This window comes from Drosophila grimshawi, unplaced genomic scaffold (assembly GCF_018153295.1).
Source record: "Drosophila grimshawi isolate 15287-2541.00 unplaced genomic scaffold, ASM1815329v1 contig_848, whole genome shotgun sequence".
NCBI classification, from domain to species: Eukaryota; Metazoa; Arthropoda; class Insecta; order Diptera; family Drosophilidae; genus Drosophila; species Drosophila grimshawi.
This window is the reverse complement of record NW_025063692.1, coordinates 22,600,883-22,611,807: the sequence shown is the minus strand read 5'-3', so window position 1 is coordinate 22,611,807 and position 10,925 is coordinate 22,600,883. Positions and strand designations below refer to the sequence as shown.

General features: G+C 41.4%; 3 protein-coding genes across 3 annotated transcripts; 1 reads left to right on the top strand and 2 right to left on the bottom strand.

Moving 5' to 3' along the window:
- Window positions 1-804: 804 nt before the first annotated feature.
- Window positions 805-5,033, bottom strand: LOC6565431 (C-mannosyltransferase dpy-19 homolog). The gene is made up of 7 exons (XM_001991150.3): window positions 4,844-5,033; window positions 4,512-4,773; window positions 3,615-3,936; window positions 2,143-3,549; window positions 1,879-2,072; window positions 1,696-1,821; window positions 805-1,632 (listed from the first exon to the last, which is right to left on the bottom strand). The coding sequence occupies exons 1-7, from the start codon at window positions 4,887-4,889 to the stop codon at window positions 1,428-1,430; spliced, it is 2,562 nt and encodes an 853-aa protein (XP_001991186.1). The 5' UTR covers window positions 4,890-5,033; the 3' UTR covers window positions 805-1,427.
- A 274-nt stretch (window positions 5,034-5,307) lies between these two features.
- LOC6565432 (serine/threonine-protein kinase fused) lies at window positions 5,308-8,204 on the top strand. Its single transcript, XM_001991151.2, has 5 exons — window positions 5,308-5,564; window positions 5,629-6,380; window positions 6,440-7,072; window positions 7,128-7,699; window positions 7,766-8,204. The coding sequence occupies exons 1-5, from the start codon at window positions 5,454-5,456 to the stop codon at window positions 8,113-8,115; spliced, it is 2,418 nt and encodes an 805-aa protein (XP_001991187.1). The 5' UTR covers window positions 5,308-5,453; the 3' UTR covers window positions 8,116-8,204.
- On the bottom strand, window positions 8,196-10,398 carry LOC6565351 (zinc metalloproteinase nas-7). The gene is made up of 4 exons (XM_001991152.3): window positions 10,121-10,398; window positions 9,891-10,064; window positions 9,390-9,826; window positions 8,196-8,375 (listed from the first exon to the last, which is right to left on the bottom strand). The coding sequence occupies exons 1-4, from the start codon at window positions 10,272-10,274 to the stop codon at window positions 8,196-8,198; spliced, it is 945 nt and encodes a 314-aa protein (XP_001991188.1). The 5' UTR covers window positions 10,275-10,398.
- Between the last annotated feature and the right edge of the window lie 527 nt (window positions 10,399-10,925).

Genomic DNA, 10,925 nt, shown 5'->3' with positions numbered 1-10,925 from the left:
AGATAAAACAAATGGGATTTCCAACTAGCACAAAACTGAAATATATTACTCTTGATTGTATAAATAATATGTATAATGTTCATATATTTTAATATACAAACTTATTTATATTATGTAAAGTAAGAAAGACTGTAGCTAACTGTTAAGACACTTGGCCTGATTGCTATGCTTATACATACTATACTATTATTGTTTTTTATTTCATATTACGGTATTCCAGCTTCACTGCTCGCCTTACAGTCAAACTTGAATGTTAAACAAAGAAAGAAGCCAAAACAAAAAATCATGCTGACTCAGTCTAAACTTCGAAATGCACACTTAACGCACATATTTCATTTATGGGAGACCCTAATACATATAAATAGTGCATAGAAACGCGCTTAAGCCTTCAACTGCGTATAAGTAGTGCATTGCTTCAAGTTTATCGTTCTGATTACGCAAAGTTTTCAACCGCTTCTCTCTGGAGAAGCCAGTGCTCCAATAGTATACAAGATCTGTGTATATATAGCGTAATTGTGTACATACAAACAGCCGCGCTCTGAGTTTAGAATCTAGATAACTTCAAAGCTCTTATGCTTTTTGTAAACTAACAGTGAAATATGTAAAAAAAAAATAAAAAAAAAAACTATTGTTAAAAGCAAATGGAAAATATTAAGAACAACAACACACAACAACATATACACACACCAAAACACACTAGAACAAATGAAATAAAATTAAGTTTACATTAAGTAAACCAACGAAAAGTGTTTATTTACTTCATTTTAACAAGAGCAAGAACCATCAAATAAACTAAAAATTGAATTGAATTTGTATGTGTTAAATTTTATTTCAGGAGCTTTTCTATAATTTATACTCTCGGAGGTCATCATTCTCTTTTTAGCAGGGACCAAATGCATACATATACATACATAAATATGAACACCCAACGGATGTCTGTGTCTGTGTGGCTTATTTGTAATATGTAAAAAGCTTAGTTTAAACTTAACGCGCGAAATGGATGAAGCACCTACAGCTTCGAAACTCGCGAATTATATAGTCGAATCAATAGCTAAACTTAACTTAAACCGTACACGCAAATATAATGGAAGGGGAATGCATTCCAAATAAAATCTGAATATAACAGAACAAAAGTCGTACGCGTCTTAAATGCAAGGCAATGTATGTAAATAATTACATACACATGTAGATAACATATACACACATTTACTTATGTGTGTTTATGTTCTGTTAAAACATATTTTATATTTTTTAATAACTTGTTTAGTTTTAGCTGGTTTTTGGTGTCAACATTTCATTTAGAGGGTATCTGTGTACGCCTACTCACCCACTACTAAACACTAATACAGTTAATTATACTTTTAAAATATACTAGTCACATTTGCCTTGTAGCCCATAGTTACATTTGGTTGGGCCTATTGTCTGTCTCACATGGACATTTCGGGCATTTTGTTGTGCTTCAAATTGATCTGCACACTTTGGGAGAACATCTTAATGATGCCATAGTTTTCGTTGGCATAAACCTTCAAAAAGCTGGGCACATTCTTGTTCAGGAGCTCGTGGCAAAATTGCGGATATTTGCGAAAGGCTGGCTGCTTATCATCCCAAATGGACAAGATGTCGCAGTCATCCCTGAAAAGACAAAAGCCAAGTGTCAATTGAAAATATTTAGCTATTAAGTGGGAATAAACTTACTGCACTTCGTTGCTGCACTCGTCCAGAGATATGATTAAGTATTGGATTTTCAGTTGTGTGCATTGATTGTAAATTTCCGATGATTGCTGGCGACTGTACACCGAGTAGACATGCTCCGTTCGTTCACTGTGAAGTGGGTTATTAATTAAGATAAGAGATAACGGTTACGTGGTTAAGACTTACGCCATTTGACGCATCTCGAGATGCGCATGATTTACTATCGGCCGCTTGGTGGTCAGGTGCACGGTGCCAATTATCTCTACGGGCCCTGCAAATACTGCATCGCGTTCTGTGTTTAACTTGATCCACTCAAGCATGCCTTCCAGATCATCTGACGGTTGGGTGTGGCGTGTGGGAAAATACTCCTCACGTATGTTCTGCAAAGTGGAAAGTATATATGGATTGCAAATAGAGTGTACAGTACTGTGTTCAAGAGTTTTCACTTACAACCATGCCCGGATCAAACATGCTAAGCATGAAGACGGCCAGAGAGACAGACCAAAAGATATTGCGTTGTCGATGGTACCAAATCTTTGAGCATACCGTGGGCGCTATAACACAGCCCTGAGTGAAGCTGAGAAAGAAGAGCTTGCGCACGGTCAGGCCAATTAGTGTGAAGACAATCATCTGCATGAAACTGTACATGTAATGCAGATTTAATATCTGACCATTGGCCGTGGGCATCACAGAATCGCGACGCGTATGTCGTCGTTTGCCGTTCGTCGCCTCCTTGCTTGGCGCCTTGGTGGACGGTAACGTTTCATCCACTTCTGGTTCAGTTGTGTCTGAAGTTGCCTTTTCCGTTTCCGTTTTCGTTGCCGTTTCGATTTCGGTTTCTATTTCTGTATCAGTTTCAATTGCAGTTTGCGTCCTCATTTCAGTTGCCACTGGAGCCGTCTCTTTGAGATTTGGTTCGCTGGCTTGTTCGCGTTCCTTGCGCTGTTTGTCACTGTTGCGATGTATCTGAGCCTTGAGGCGCTTAATATCCTGCATAAAGTCGTCGCGCGCCGCCGGCTGCTCCTGTTGCATTTTGGCCTTTTCGCGCTTATAGCGGTCATAGTTGTGATCGCAGCTTTCGAGCATTGCGAAGCACTGCTGCAGCTGCTGTTCGGTTTGCTTGTTGGACATATCGCTCATGGATACATGGTGCTCTTCGAGAAAATCCTCTAGCACATAGTTACGAGCGCGCTCGCGTTGCTCCTGATTAGCCGCTGATGGAACATTACTTTTGCGCCATTTGCGAAAGAACATGGCCAGCATAACGACGCCATACATGCAATATGGCTTCACAATTAATGTCTTCACCAGCTGCCATAGTTCCGACCAGGCGACGCGTGCATAGAGCGGATTACATGCTGACAAATTGGTCACAAAGCTCACCTTTGCCTGCAGCATCCAGTGCGCCCACAGGTCACAATAGTGCATATACGTGTTGTCCTGCCAGTTGAGCAGTCCGGACTTGCTTAGCATATCCACAAGCTTACCCTGCATACTGCAGGCAAACAGTAGCGCTAGCAATATTAACTTAAACGAGAAATAGTCGCCTTGCAGCAGATCGTTCGTGCAGCGCCGATTGCGTAATTGCCGAACAACCGTAATCAGGAACAAGCTAAGTGCAACGCTCAGCTGCCAGGTGAAAAGCAGCTGGCTGTTGCCATGCGAGAGCACAAAGGCCAGGCAATTGCCCAGCAGGTGTGACAGTGAGTAATCCAATGCGAATGAATTTGCCAGGCCAGCTGGCATTGAGCCGATGTTCCACGAAGTCATTACAATTAAAATTTGTGTTGTGAATATAAAGTTGGAGAATTGCCACGAGAGCAGCGCACACGCCGTAAACATCGCCATCACGAATATCTATATGGAATTTCACGTCATTTTACAGAAACACTTGTGTATTTTTTGCCACGAATCGCACTTACCATAAAGACGCGCGAGGAGTGCTTCTGACGGTGAAGTACACGGCCAATGCATATACACAAATAAAACATCTGCAGAAATATAAATGGAAACGCGAAATTCTCACGCGCCATTGGACGTTCATAGATCTTGGCTGCAAAGCTGTGGAACATCAAATAGGAGATGACGCCGTAGATGCCACCAAACACATTTTCGCTTAGCAGCGTCCCATACAGATAGAGCACAAGCAGCGTGACGCCACCCATTAGCCAGACGAACTCAAAGTAGAACTCCATGGGCTGTAGGCTCGGATTAAAGCCGGCGCGGACAATGTGAAAGAAGTAGCTGCAGGAATGTATATATATATATATTTTTTATATATATAAATTAAATGTATATTTATTATATATGAGCAGTAGCCTGATCCAACGACTAAGGCACTGTGCATCTATGTAAATCTGTATACATAAATACATATAAGCATTTGCAGAAATCAGTTGTAAGTCTTCAGAATAAAGAAAAAGAAATTGCAAAAAAAAAAAAATTGCAAGGTCGATTAGGTCAGCTGATCCGAAATAGTATTGGCTTAAATCATTTGCATGCATTCAGGAAATCTGCTGGTTTGTTCTATTGTTGATGTTAATGATTTTCTGGGAAATTTAGCAAATACATGTGTCATAGAGAAATATTTAAGGAAAACGCCACCGAAGCAAATTAAAAGCGATAAGAAAACAATTTGTTTTCAATATTGACCATCTGAATTTATGTTCAATGCTAAACATATTCTAGATTTTGGACGTGGTGGACTTTTCTTTGGATATGCCCATATTGGCTCGGTTTTAATGTGACTTGAGCTTGAAGTTATACATACACAATACAATATTAAAAATATAGTTGACATATGTGCAAAATATACTCACGCAGTTACCAGTTCGGGCAGCACATAGAAACGCTGCAGCACATTGACGCTGTGTGGATATTCAATGTCGGTGACATTCTTTAGCTGCTCGTAGCCATGCCAGAACGTTGGACCGTCGGTCAGCTTCTTGTAGAATGTGTAATAAAGGGCATCTTCGCGGCGCAACATCGATTCGCTCTCCAATTGGTTGAGATGCCGTATGTTGGTTCGCGTCTCGAAGATGACGCGCACATGGTGCATGTACAGGAAAAAGAAACCCGAGCCTGACATGCCAGACGTACATGCACATTTATTATTTTTGGGGCGGCCGGCGATTATCATTAAACTACTTACCAATTAGCGCGTGCGATAATATGACGTACAAGTTGGGCTCGCGCATGGCTAAGCGTTTGTGATGGCGTGTGTTGTTTAGTGGGTTCTTGTTTTCATTATTTATTTGCCTACAGGTTGATAAAACTAGTCCAGTCTTTGCCGATATTGATGCAGCTTTACTCCGTAAACAAATGAACTTGCCACAGCTGATATCTTCGTTGCCATATAGGTAAATCAGCTGTTTTACAATTTTAGAGCAGGTGACTTTTTAAATGCGAACCAGCTGTGTATCGATTTGCCGCTTGAACGTCTCTGTGTTTTATTATATCGAATATAAATTTATTCGGTAAATTAATATTGGTCAATCTGCACACAATATTAACATGTAAATCCGTATTTGATTTGTTTATTTAAAAAATACTCATAATCTGAATTTACAAAGTGCCAATTTTACTGGCCGTAATTATCGATTACAACTATCGCATAGGTGAACTATCGATATAAATACACTGCATAGTATGTTAGATTAAGTCTTTGTTTTTTAAATCGCAGTTACACTGCGCCTTATGAAAGTTTAAAGCGTTCCGACGCGCATTTTGTTGAAAGACGATTCCTTTGCCGACTGCACACAATGGACCGCTACGCAGTTAGCTCTCTGGTTGGCCAAGGCTCCTTTGGCTGTGTATACAAGGCGCAAAGGCGGGCTGATGACAAAATTGTGGCCATTAAAGTCATCTCAAAGGTGAGTTCCATGACAAGGTGGCATGCGACATGCAACAGTTAATTCAGTATCTTATTAATTGCAGCGAGGACGCTCGAATCGTGAATTAAAGAATCTGCGCCGCGAGTGTGATATTCAGGCTCGCCTTAAAAATCCGCATGTCATTGAAATGGTTGAATCCTTCGAATCAAAATTTGATTTGTTTGTGGTCACAGAGTTTGCGCTAATGGACTTACATCGATATTTGTCCTTCAACGGTGCAATGCCCGAGGAGGATGCGCAGCGTGTTGTCTGTCATTTGGTATCGGCGCTCTATTATCTGCACTCAAATCGCATATTGCATCGGGATCTGAAGCCCCAAAATGTGCTGCTGGACAAGAATATGCACGCAAAGCTGTGTGACTTTGGGTTGGCACGCAACATGACAATGGGCACACATGTGCTGACCTCCATTAAAGGCACACCACTATATATGGCACCGGAACTGCTGGCTGAGCAGCCGTATGATCATCAGGCAGACATGTGGTCACTGGGGTGCATTGCATATGAGAGTATGGCGGCACAGCCGCCGTTCTGTGCAACTTCCATACTGCATTTGGTGAAGCTGATCAAGCACGAGGAAGTCAAATGGCCAAGCACGTTGAGCAGCGAGTGCCGTTCTTTTTTGCAGGGTTTGCTCGAGAAGGATCCCAGTATGCGAATCTCGTGGACGCAGTTACTGTGTCATCCCTTTGTAGAGGGTAAGCTCTACATACCCGAGGTGCAAGCCGCAACAAGTTCGCCTTTTATCAATCCACAATTGACCAAGGACACTAAGAAGCCCCAGTCGCATACGAGGTGTGTTCACAAATCTGTAAGCCTTAAGCCCCACTAATGCCGCTGCTGCTTATTTACAGACAAATTGGCGCCGATATGGTTGATGTTTTGGCTGCGCTAAAGCTGAGCGATGTGGCCAACGAAAACTTGAGCACATCGCGTGACAGTATCAATGCCATTGCTCCAAGCGACATTGAACAGTTAGAAACCGATATGGAGGATAATGTGCAGCGGATGATTGTGCCATTTGCTGATGTATCGTACAGGCAAATGCCTAGCCCAACTGCTGTTACTCCTGCACCAGCTGGTGGTGGTGGTGGTGGTGGTGCAGTGCCATTAATTAATTCACATACCTGCTTTGTTAGCGGAAACTCGAATATGATACTCAATCATTTTAATGATAATTTTGCTATGGAAGCGCCTGTCGCAAGTGCAACAAAATCGATGAAGTCCAAGTTGAAGATGGCGCTCAATATAAAACAGTCGCGTAGCAAGGATCTGGAGAAGCGCAAGCTTAGCCAAAACTTGGATAACTTTTCACTGCGCCTAGGTCAAAGCATTGACGCAGAAGTTAGACGTAAAACAACAGAGATGCTCACACAGCAGTCACAACAATCTCTGCATCACCAGCAGCAGCTGCATCTGCAAGAGAAAAAGTCACAACAGCTGAAGCAATCAATACATTCCACCAACGATGATAAATTGAGTAGCGAGTAAGTAATTTGTTTTAAATATCACTAAATAATATTAACAGACGAGTTTTACTAGTAATTCGCCTCCTTGTCTGTTACCCGGCTGGGACAGCTGCGATGAATCTCAGAGTCCACCCATCGAGAATGACGAGTGGTTGGCATTTTTGCATCGCTCCACACAGGAGCTGCTGGATGGCGAATTCGATTCGCTGCGGCAACACAATTTGGTGAGCATCATTGTGGCCCCACTGCGGAACTCTAAGGCCATACCCAAGGTGCTACGGAGTGTGGCGCAGCTGTTATCGTTACCATTTGTGCTGGCCGAACAGCATTTGGTGACGGACGCCATCAAGATTGTTTACATTGATGTTAAGCTTGTGCCCAATCTGATGTACGCCTGCAAGCTACTCCTTTCGCAACGCCAGCTTACAGACTCGGCTGCTTCAATGCCAGCCGCAACTGGCGTCTCGCTGAGTCGAACGCTGCGTAGTGTCTCCGACTTGAGTGCCGAGGAGATGAGCACCGCCTGCAGTCTATACGAGTTGGTCTGTCACCTGGTGCATCAGCAGCAGCCGTTTCTCAGTCAGTTTTGCGATGCAGTCGCGATACTCGCCGTCAACGATATGTTTATTAACTTTCTTACACATGGTGAGCAGACGATACAGATAACAGAGTGGATAATGGATTTATATCGTTTCTATGCATATATTTCAGACTGGAAAGATAGCAGCGCGGTGCGTCTGGCATGCTGCATGCTGGCTCTGTTCTGTTGTGTTTTGCGTGAGCTACCCGAGAATGCAGAGCTGGTCGAGAAGATTGTTTTTGATCCGCGGCTGCGCCTGGCCCTTCTACTTCAGAGTCGCCACCAGCTGTTGCGTCAGCGCGCCTGCCAAATGCTTTTGCTACTGGCACGCTTTAGTCTTCGTGGCGTTCAGTATATCTGGAATGAGGAGCTAAAAGGAGCGTTGCAGGCGCTGGCCGAGCAGCAGACGAATCAATCACTGCGAATGGAAGCCGCCCAGACGCTCGAAGAGCTTAGTCAGTTTAGTTTTTTTGTTGCCTAGGCAACTTCTTGAATTTTATTACTAAATGTGCTTGTGCTTGTGTATTTGCTTGTACTTGTTCAATAAACTATAATCCGTGTTTAGCCAAACAGACCCAGCAGATTACTTTGGAAGTAGTCGAGCAGCTCGTCCAGATAGTTACCAAAGCCATCAAAGCCTAACAGGAAGTTTCCATTGCAGTCCTGCTGGTACATCTCGTTCAGCTTTGAAATGTCCTTTTCGGACAAACCGCGTCGCTGGCCAAGTGTGGCATATGGATCCTAATAAATATAGATAGTATGCATTAGCATCACAGTTTTATGTATAAAATATAATATACTTTAAAGAAAATCTCTGATTTTATCTAGTTATCTGGTTTAAAATTAACTCTGCAGCTTCATACCTCATATATGATCTGATCATAATCATATATTCATATATATATGTATATGTGTGTATTTCAAATAAGTTTACCGTGTTGCACATTTCGTGAGAAACATATCAGATAAATAAATTAATTAAACGAATTAAGTTGACACTTAAAAATAATATTTTAATAAATAATTACAATTTGATAACAGGCGGAAAATATTAAATTATAAATTTATAAGGAAGTTTAAGTGCCGATATGGTCTTATTACAACGATCAGCATATATTATCATATGTATATATGGTAATTCTATATATATATATGATATTATACGGTAATTCGATCCGGACTGCAACAAATAGACGAATTCAGCCAAGATCGCAACATGGTACATGAAAAAATTCGATGCTTACAAATTGTCCGATAAACAGACGAACCTTGTATGCCCTTAATATGATTATTATTATTTTTGATAAGGGGCGCTCAAATCATTATTAATAAAACTGCTTACAACAAGCTTATGTATCCTTGTACAAAATATTGTATCTTAATTACATCCACATATATTTTAATATATTTACCAATAAGAAGTTATCCTTAGAAATTACATAAATTTATATATGTGTTTATTTGTGTATCTTCTGAGGGAAATGTAAATTTATTCATTGAACTCATTTCACTTCAAAATCAAATTAGAAAGGAGTGTAATACAAGTGCATGTATGTATTGATGATTAACTATATACATAATTATATATAAACATATATACTTCAGATACATTATTCAATCCGTTAACCTTCTAGTGCCAATTTCTAAAACTCAGTTTTGAAAGAATCGGCCAAAATATGTCAAGTAAATTTTTGGCAATAAAAATAAAATATTGGGCAGCATAAAAAGAATTGATAAATTTATGATTTAGCTTACCAGTGGCTCAATGGTGGCCTGGCCATTCTTGCTGAATGCCCGGGAGCTGTAGTGCATAACGCTTTGATAGTCGTACTCCACACCAAAGTTGGTGATATGTGTGCGTGCGTATTTGTTGAAATTGTGTGCATGGCCATCCAAGATGTTCTCCCAGTTGATCTTCACGTACTCGTCGCGCTCCGTGGCACTCTGCTGATGGTAGAAGCCCAGCGCGTGCAACAGCTCATGGACAACAACGCCATGAGTGACGCACTTGGGCGTGTTGAGATTGAGAATTTGGCCGCCTTGGCGCCGGCCAACGCTCGACCAGCAGCCGGAATAGTTGCCCTTGATGAGGAGCCAGTGCTTGTCGCCTTCCTCATACGGCCGGAAGCGTATGCAGGAGCGTTCGTGGTACTCCTTGAATGCCATCAGTATGACCATCGTCTCATTGGTCGCTGTGCCAGTTTGCTTTTGAAACTTCAAATTATCGCATACATAGTACTTGGTCTGGCTACTCACTGAAGTCCTTTGGATCAATGTAGAATGGGACAGCAGCATCTGGCCATGTCTGTCGCTCGTTCAGCAGCCCATTGCGCAGCAGCTCACGATGCAACATGATGTCACCCTCGAAGAGACCGCAATGCTCCCAAATGTTGCTGTCGCTCTCATCTGTCCAATAATCAAATGCCGCAGCTGTAAGTAACACTCAATTACTATCATAATCAATTCTACACAGTCAGAGTGTTTACAGTTGTATCGTCGCAACATTTGCATGTTGGCGCCCCAGCGGGGCGGGGGCGGCACAGCTGGCTCAAAGCGTCCCATGCCGGCAGCTAGCCAAGGTCCCATGACCATGCCCAGGGCCACTGTTAACCCGTGTACAATAAGCGCACTTCTCGCCATTGTCTTGGCAAAAGAAACGCCTGCCCGATCGCCCCAACGCTTTTATATGTATTTGGCCGATGTACGCAGCTGGTGCGACGGCGATAGAGTTGGAGATGGAGGCGCGACAAAGCGACAATTGAAAGTACTTGAGTACCTGAGCAATTGGTGCGACGACGACAATCGACATCGCCTACGCCGCTGGATTTATGCATAACGGATTTATTCTACTCTAACACATTGGGAGCGCATATTACAATTAGATTCTGCTTTGATTCACATTGTTGTTTGACCATAATTGCAACAATTTAACCTAAAACTACAATTAATTATAAAATACATATTAAACTAAATATGTATATTATAATTCAATATATGTTTTCAATTATATTATATATATATTATAATAAATGGTATTGATTTTACATAAAACATTTTTCTTTTCTTTTGTTCGAAGTAACAGTAATTTGCTTAGATTTGTCATATTTTTTATATTCTGTTGTCTTCTTTGTATTTTTTTTTAATAGAATTAAGGGGTTTATTCCTAAAATGAGGGGCTCCAGCCATTACTATAACTGCTTAAGTTCACTTGAAATTTCTATTTATTTAAATGAAATATTGTATTTCAATTTTTAAGCTTCAGAAAGAGGTATTGCGTAAATGTTTTATTCA

Coding starts and splice junctions, on each gene's coding strand:
- LOC6565431 (XM_001991150.3), bottom strand. CDS start 4,889: ATGCGCGAGCCCAACTTGTACGTCATATTATCGCACGCGCTAATTG. Junction 3,550..3,614: donor ACTCCTCGCGCGTCTTTATG/GTAAGTGCGATT, acceptor AATTCCATATAG/ATATTCGTGATGGCGATGTT. Junction 1,822..1,878: donor CTCGAGATGCGTCAAATGGC/GTAAGTCTTAAC, acceptor CCCACTTCACAG/TGAACGAACGGAGCATGTCT.
- LOC6565432 (XM_001991151.2), top strand. CDS start 5,454: ATGGACCGCTACGCAGTTAGCTCTCTGGTTGGCCAAGGCTCCTTTGGC. Junction 6,381..6,439: donor AAGCCCCAGTCGCATACGAG/GTGTGTTCACAA, acceptor GCTTATTTACAG/ACAAATTGGCGCCGATATGG. Junction 7,073..7,127: donor GATGATAAATTGAGTAGCGA/GTAAGTAATTTG, acceptor GAGTTTTACTAG/TAATTCGCCTCCTTGTCTGT.
- LOC6565351 (XM_001991152.3), bottom strand. CDS start 10,274: ATGGCGAGAAGTGCGCTTATTGTACACGGGTTAACAGTGGCCCTGGGC. Junction 9,827..9,890: donor CATTGATCCAAAGGACTTCA/GTGAGTAGCCAG, acceptor AAACTGGCACAG/CGACCAATGAGACGATGGTC. Junction 8,376..9,389: donor AGGCCACCATTGAGCCACTG/GTAAGCTAAATC, acceptor TATATTTATTAG/GATCCATATGCCACACTTGG.